This window comes from Vicugna pacos, chromosome 4, assembly GCF_048564905.1.
Source record: "Vicugna pacos chromosome 4, VicPac4, whole genome shotgun sequence".
Taxonomy (NCBI): Eukaryota; Metazoa; Chordata; class Mammalia; order Artiodactyla; family Camelidae; genus Vicugna; species Vicugna pacos.
In genome coordinates this window covers 51138094-51146040 of record NC_132990.1, presented here as the reverse complement: position 1 = coordinate 51146040, position 7947 = coordinate 51138094, and the positions used below count along the sequence as shown (strand labels likewise).

The 7947-nt window shown below is 48.6% G+C and overlaps 1 protein-coding gene across 3 annotated transcripts in view; it reads left to right on the top strand.

Moving 5' to 3' along the window:
* The first annotated feature begins 1133 nt into the window (after positions 1-1133).
* Positions 1134-7947, top strand: part of ANKS6 (ankyrin repeat and sterile alpha motif domain containing 6) — a 52262-nt gene continuing 45448 nt past the window's right edge. For all 3 annotated transcript variants that reach the window (XM_031677350.2, XM_072959807.1, XM_031677349.2), the window contains exon 1: positions 1134-1528. In XM_031677350.2, coding sequence (XP_031533210.2) covers positions 1170-1528 — 359 coding nt within the window. In that variant the 5' untranslated portion in view covers positions 1134-1169. The remainder of the gene's footprint in view (positions 1529-7947) is intronic.

The following is a 7947-nucleotide window of genomic DNA, read 5'->3' as shown; positions in this document are numbered from 1 at the left end:
ATTTATGCTATGTTCTATTTATTATCTTAATAACACTCATCACCATCTGACATACAAGTTACTTACTTGTTTGCATATTTACAGCCTGTCTCTTCCCCACTGTCAGGCCCAGGAAGGCAGGGATTTTATTTTGTTCCCTGCAGCTTCTCCAGCACCTAGAGTAATGCCTGGCACACAGTAGGCACTCAGTAAATATCTGTTCAGAAGAGAAAGAGAACTGGACTGGATGTCAGAACACCCAGTTCCTAGTCAAAGCTCTCCTGCTGTTTAGTCATGTGGCCTTTAGCAAGCTTCAGTTGCCTTCTCTGTAAATTGGGGGTGATCGTTTGAGGGGTAATCGTATAGGGATGATCAGCTTTCCCATAGCTGACAGTACTGCTGTAAAAGATCAGAGTGGGTCCCAAACTTTAGCACGCCTCAGAATCACCTGAAGGGCTTGTTAAAATATGGATGGCTAGTCTCCACACTCGGTTTCGGTTTCGGAGATCCAGGTCTGCGGTGGGATGAGAAAATTTGCATTTGTAAAATGTCCCAGATGGTGCTGCTTCAAGAACCACTGGTGAAGAGAGATGAAAGTACAAAAGTTACTTGTAGCCCTAACGCACATCCCAAGTAAGGACGGCACTGACGGCCCCGCAGGACATTTCTGCGTGGACAGAGTAGACCTATTCGTTCCTTAATTCAGTCAAGGACTATTTAGGAAGCGCCGAGTAAGTGCCGGGCGCTGGGGTTATCAGCGGCGCAAGCCACAGGCCAGGCCCCTGAGGCGGTGGGCTCAGACCCCGGCCCAGTGGTAGGGAGTTCGCAGTGTGAGGAGGGCTGAGGCGGCCGCTCCGACCTCCGCACGGGGCAGGAAGTCTCCGGAGCCGCCGGCAGGGCTGCAACCGGGGGCCGAAAAGGCAAAGGCGAACCCGCGAGCTCGACCGCGGACGCTGCTCGGAGCTTCCCGGAACCCGCTGTCCGGCCCTCGCTCCCCCCGACGCAGGCGATGGAGGCGCGCCCTGCTCCCGAGCGCGCGCCCAGCACACAGTAGGCACGCGGCCTTGCCCTCGGCGCGCGCCCGGCACACAGTAGGCGCGCGGGCGGGCGGAAGGGGGCGCCGGCGCGCGGTATCCGGGGGCGGAGTCGGCGCGGCTGGCTGGGCAGACAGGCGCGGGCCGCGGGCCGCGATGGGCGAGGGCGGGCTGCCCCCGGCCTTCCAGCTGCTGCTGCGCGCCTGCGATCAGGGCGACACGGAGACGGCGCGGCGGCTGCTGGAGCCGGGGGCGGCGGAACCGGCGGAGCGCGGCGCGGAGCCCGAGGCCGGCGCGGAGCCGGCGGGGGCCGAGGCGGCCGGGCCCGGAGCGGCGGCGGCGGCGGCGGCCGGAGCTCCAGTGCCCGTGGACTGCTCGGACGAGGCGGGCAACACGGCGCTGCAGTTCGCCGCGGCCGGGGGCCACGAGCCCCTGGTGCGCTTCCTGCTGCGGCGCGGCGCCTCGGTCAACAGCCGCAACCACTATGGCTGGAGCGCGCTCATGCAGGCGGCCAGGTGAGGGGTCGGAGGCGCGGGGGGTCGGGGGGACCCAGGGTGGTGGCCAGCGGCCTCCGGGGCTCGGGCGGGCTCAGGTGGCCGGACGTGTCCGATGGCTCCCGCAAACTCTTCAGGAGGTAAAGAGTGAAGGACTGGTTAAGAGAGAGTTGGAATGGTAAACTTTGAGCAGCTTGGCATATGACGAGACGTGGACGCGCTTTTTAATAACGTAAAATTAGAATCTTAGAAACATTGTACTTTCAAAACAGAATCTGGGAACTGCAGATAGAATCGTAGAGACTCAGAACCTTAAAGATGTTCATTCATTCCTTCTTGCGATAAAGGTTTCCAAAGAACCTATCTGCCCACCCTAGCTTGACGTCCAGAATGCTTCGAGACCCACTGGAGCAGCTCATATGCCACTGAGCAGGCCAGGCAAAGGAACAGGCTTGACTGGGAAAGTTCGGGGAGCTCTGGGAGTAGCAGACTCAGTTTCGGGAGGTGGTGGAAGGTTTCTGGTAAGGATGATGTGTATATTCAAGTGAAGACCCGAGGATGCCTAAGAGTTGACCAGGACAGAGGAAGCGGAAGGTGGGAAGGGGGTGATAGGAGGCCCATGCAAAGGTTGGCAGCCAAAGTGAAACAGGCAGGGGTTGGATTGCTAGAACAATGTTATGGCTGGGAGGGGTTGGGAGTATTGGGAGATGAGCCCTCTCTAGAAAGAGGAAGATGCCTGGTGGCAAGCTGAGAAAGGTGAGCTATCCTAAGGGCACTGGGGAGTAATGGGAGGTTCTAGGCAGGCTAGTGACAGAATCAGATTTATGTTTGGAAAGATCACTATTGCTGCAGTGTGAGGATGGATTGGAGCGAAGGGCTAGAGTCAGAAAGGCTGGTTAGCAGGGGATTACCACAATCCAGGAAGAAGTGATGGTGGCCTGGACCAGAGCAGAGACAGTGGTGGGAGGGCAAATTGATGAGTTTGAGCTGTACTCAGGAAGTAGGATGAACAGGACTTGAAAATCTGGTATAAAGAAACTGGTATACAGTGAAGTCTCTCAGTCCTGTCAGCCATCTATTTGGGTCCCACCTAGTTTCTTGGAGAAATTCCCAAAGGAGGGAACAGAAGTCACTTGTAATTTTGATGGCTGTTGCCAAACTGCTCTCCATACAGGTGTATTAGTTTCCTATGGCTGCTGTAACAATGTACTACAAAGCCAGCAGCGATCACATCACCCTGACCTCTGCTCTGTCATCACATCTTCTGACTCTTCTGCCTCCCTCTTCCACATTTAAAGGACCCTTGTGATTCCACTGAGCCTACCTGGATAATCACCCCATCTTAAGGGTAGCTGATTAGCAACCTTAATTCTACCTGCAAACTTAACTTCCCATTTGCCATGAGACCTAACATATTTACAGGTTCTGAGGATTAGGATGTGGACATCTTTGGGGAGCCCATTATTCTACTGCACACAGTAGGAGTGCCAGTTTACCCTCCCAGCAGCAGTATATATAAGGGCCTGGTTTTCTGCAGCCTTTCCAGCAGAGTATATTATCAGACTTTTGGATTTTTGTGTCTGATGAGTGAAAAATGTCTTCGAGTGGCTGTGATTTGCATTTGTTAAACTGAGTGAAGTAAAACATCTTTCCATATGTATGAGCCAGTTGTTTTTCTGAAAGGCATTGAAATCACAACAGTCTTACCCAGAATCTTCCCATTGTGACACAATAATATTTTCTTTCTGAGTTATTTTCTAAGTGTTACAGAGTTGTTCTAATTTGTATTGCTGGCAAATTTTTATTCTGCATCATTTTCAAATATGTCATTTTCAGCTGCTGTGCGATATTCCATCCGTGGGATGGTACTGTGGTTTGCCTAGCTGTTCCTTAGCCCTTGGGCATTTATTTCAATCTATAAGCACTCTTTGGGAACACATCCCAGTTGTAACATTCATGCTGCCCATTCACATGGATTAATGCAGTGTTTTATAAACCTATCATTGTGTTGGGACCCTTTGTCTTAAGACACCTGATTTCTTGCCTGGAGCAGTATGGAATGACCATAAAGCCTTTTGGGCTATGGACCTTTCTTCTGAGGTTCCCTATCTCTCTTAGTGGCCCCATCCACTCTTCCAGGCTTTAAAACTCCAGGTAACTCTTCAGCCTAGAACCTGTCTGTGCCATAACCTCTCTTGAATCCATACCCTCCTCCTTCCCCTCTGCCTTAGTCCCGGCCGCACGTTTGTAGTGGCCTCCCACTGCACTCCCTTCCTCCAGGTGTGCCTTCTGTAATCCATCCTCCGCAGAGCTTCCATATCTTTCTCAAATGAATGTTTGGCTGTGCCCCTCCCGCAATGGCTTCCCTAGTCAGAGCCCTTAGTGTGGCATTTGAGGCTCTCACATTTGGACCTCTCCCCAGTTCCTCTCTTCTCCTTTCCCCCGGACTTCCTAAAGTCAGGCCAAGATGATTTCATCCAGGCCTTCTTTGTGTTTCCCTGCATGTTTATTTTATTTAGACTTAACATTTATTGAGCAGTTACTATGTGCCAAGACTATTATCTCCACTTTACGGATGAGAATTTGAGATTACAAAATTTGCTCCTGAGAATACAGCTAGTCAGCAGATTTGGAGAGTCTGCCTGCAGAGCCCTGACCATAACCACATACAGGAAGCCCCTTCCTTCCCTTCTCCTTTCAGTAAAGCCCCCTTCTTCCTCCCAGCTTAGCTTCTTCTGGAAAGCCTGCCATGATATCCCTCCATTCTCTGGTGTCTCACCCCTGGGCAGACCTCTGCCGGCATGCCCACCACTCCATGTTAGAGCTGGTTGCCTTTGTCAGTAGCACCCAAACCTGGCCGCACATGAGAATCACTGAGATGCTTTTCCAAATCAGATCCTGTGTTCCCTTTCTGGGATTGTGATTCAGAACACCTGAGAGGAACAGGAACTCTGAGCAGAGGCTCCCCAGCGATTCTCCCACAAGGTAGGTTTGGGAGCCACTGATAGAGGGAGCCCTTAGTGAGCCCCTGAGGGCCTGGCTGAGCGAGATTTATGTTTGCAGCACCTGATACACTTTAGGGTATCTGAATGATGCTGATCACCAATTTTTGCTGTTAACCAACTTCTGCAGGATGGTCAAAGTTATCTGGTTAATTTCATCTAATTAATTTCTGTTAATCTTGATGGTATAGGAGACTCAGAAGAATGAACCTAAACTCTGTTAACCAATAATTTAAATTTTAAGAGGATTTTCCTTCTTCTCTACAATTTGGTATTGTAAAAAGAGCTAGAATTTGTGATCCAAGTGTCCTGACTTTGTCACTTGCAAATCAAGAAGCTCTGGACTAATTATGTTCCTCTTTATTCCTCCGTTTATCTTACAAGTGCTCTTTTGGGAGCGTTAGCTTTGACATACTCTTTAATTCACTCCTATGAGACTATGGTAGAATCTGACAGTCTGGTGAGAGGATGAGAATTAACTCTCAACCTTTAGCTGAGCCCTGGCAGGGCCTGGTACTTTAAAATGTATTGTCCTTCTGTTTGTGATACTGACCACCTGTGCTCAGATGTCACCTTTGTGCTGGGTTGTGCTTTCTGTTGCTGAATCCATATCAAAAGCTCAGTGTTGAGGAATAATATGTAGGGAGACTTCCTAAAGGATACACTGTCTGTCTATCCCTTGGATCAGGACAGCCAAACACATGGCTGTGTGCTGACATGTTCCAGTCTTGTGGTTTTCTTCCCTGAATCTAAGATATGCCTCAGAGTAAGTACCTCAAGGTGGTGCTCCTGGCAGCTGCCACTTTTGGTGCAGTGAGCATCTGTTTTATCATCCCAGCTCTCTGTATTCCAAAGCATCATTGGATTGGGCCAGGCCGTGAGAGGCCCTGTGCCTGGACTGCAGTTTGGTCTCTTGTGGGTGTTTTAGTATCAGAGATGGTTACATTCATGTTTTCTCCTATTCAAGTGATAACCTTTATTGAGCACTTACTTGGTGTCGAGCACTGTGCTAAGTGTTTCAAATGAATTAACTCACTCAAGCCACACAAAACCTTAGGAAGTAGGTACTATTCCCCATTTTACAGATAAAGAATTGAGGCTCAGAGAAATTAGGTCATTTGTCCAAGGCTGCGCAGTTAGTAAGTGGCAGAGTCAGATTCACACCTAGGCAGGTGGCTCCAGAGCCTGTGGTCCCAGCCTGTGCGCCCAGCCTGAATCCTGTAACTGACCATTCTCCTTTTGGTGTTGGCCGCAAGGAAACCAGTCTCCAAATTTACCAGCCACTAGGGGGACAGGTTGCGTGGTGTTTGCTTTGGCTCTAACTTCACCCTTGGCTTCCTTACTTTCCTTCTTCTGCCCTTCAGTTCTCCGCCTGCCAGCGTGGCAGAGCTGGCCTCTCAGCCCAGTGCTTCGAGAGTGGGTGTGTGTGCCAGGTCTTTCAACACAGGTGTTATTTGCTGAAATTAATTGGTAATCGGAGCAGCTGCCCAGAGAGCCCTGAGCTTCCCCATCTTCAGTAATTACCTATTAGAAACTTAGCATCCATGAAATATCTCAGCCTTCATTGAATCCTTTTATATTTTCAGCCTAATTAAGTGACCTCTTGGGCTGCTCAGGAATTCAGAAAGCATCCCAAATGTCAGCATTTCAGCCGTTTTCCTCCTCTGTGACTTTGTTATGCCAGAAGAACTGGGGTTTGGGATTTTAGGGTCTTGGTTCAAGTTTTCGGCTATATCACTTCCAAACTGAGAGGCTCTGGATTATTGCTTTCTATTCTACTCTTCAGTTTCCTCCTCTGTGGAACAGGCATTATCATTTTATCATAGGGTGTATTAAGATCCAATGAGTTCGTTTGTATCATTTTTATTAGATTCCACATATAAGTGATATATGATATTTATCTTTGTCTGACTTCACTTATGATAATCTCTGAGTCCACCCATGTTGCTGCAAATAGCATTATTTCATTCTTTTTATGGCTGAGTAATATTCCATTGTATGTGTATACCACATCTTCTTTATCCATTCATCTGTCTATAGACATTTAGGTTTTTTCCAAGTTTTGGCTATTGTAAATAGTGCTGCTATGAACATTGCAGTGCATGTATCTTTCTGAGTTAGAGTTTTCTCTGGATATATGCCCAGGAGTGGGATTGCTAGATCATATGGTAAGTCTATTTTTAGTTTCTTAAGGCACCTCTCTATACTGTTCTCCATTTACATTCCCACCAACAGTGTAGGAGGGTTCCCTTTTCTCCACACCCTCTCCAGCATTTATTATTTGTAGACTTTTAAAACAGAAATAGACTCACAGATATAGAAAGCAAACTTATGGTTACCAAAGGGGTAAGGAGGAAGGGATAAATTTGGAATTTAAGATTAACAGACACACTAATATATATAAAATAAACAACAAGGGCCTACTGTATAGCACAGGGAACTATATTCAATATCTTGTAATCACTTAAAATGGAAAAGAATCTGAAAAAGAATATATATCTATATCTCTATATATTGATATATAACCGAATCACTTTGCTGTATACCTGAAACATTGTAAATCAAGTGTACTTCAATGAAAAAATTAAAATTAAAAAAAAAAGATCCTGTGAAATAAAAACATGACAGTACCCCTATTATCTGCTGTTAGGGATTATGCTAGATTTTAATCTCATGCTTGATGGCTGAAAGTGTAGTCTTTTCGAGTTGTCTGCTCCAGTGGAGGATATACCAGTTCTTCAGCTGCTTCCATGGCCTGTCTCTGGACCATCCTCTACTTGGTTATGCCAATTGTTTATTCACTTATTCATTTGACAGAATTTACTGAGCTCCACTGTGGGTCAGCCACCCGGTCCTGTCTTTGGAGAGGGCACAGTCTAACAGGGAGACACAGTTATAGAAGGAGGACTCTGGTCCATCAGTAGGGGTGAGGACAGGAATTGCGGGTGCTCAAGCGAGGGGCACCTGAACTGGTGTGGGGGCTGGTCTGGAAGCTGCTCAGAGGAGGCGAGATCTAAGCTGAATCCTGCAGCAGGATAAAGGGTGTGCTTCGTAGACAAGGACAGGAGGGTACTGTGGTGGGAAAGGCAGGATGGCAGTGGCGTGGGAGGAGTGTAATTGGTGAGTGCTGGTGAGCATGGCCAGGTACAGCGTGGGAGTTGGGAGGAAACGAGGTTGACAAAGTTGGCAGGCCTTCCTGCCGAACAGTGGGAACATTGACCATCAGATTTATGTTTGGGGAATATTAGCGTGGAGGAGGGGCAGGAAGAAACAAGGTAGGGAGACAGGTTGGGGTTGCAGCTATCTGCATTTGAGTTTATTTCCATCTGACTTGCATTCTGTCTGCTCTTGGAGAAGAGGCTGGACAGGCCAGTCCCCCTGCAGCTGGGGGAGCCAATTTACGAAGCTCTCACACCACGCTCCACAGGCCAACTGACC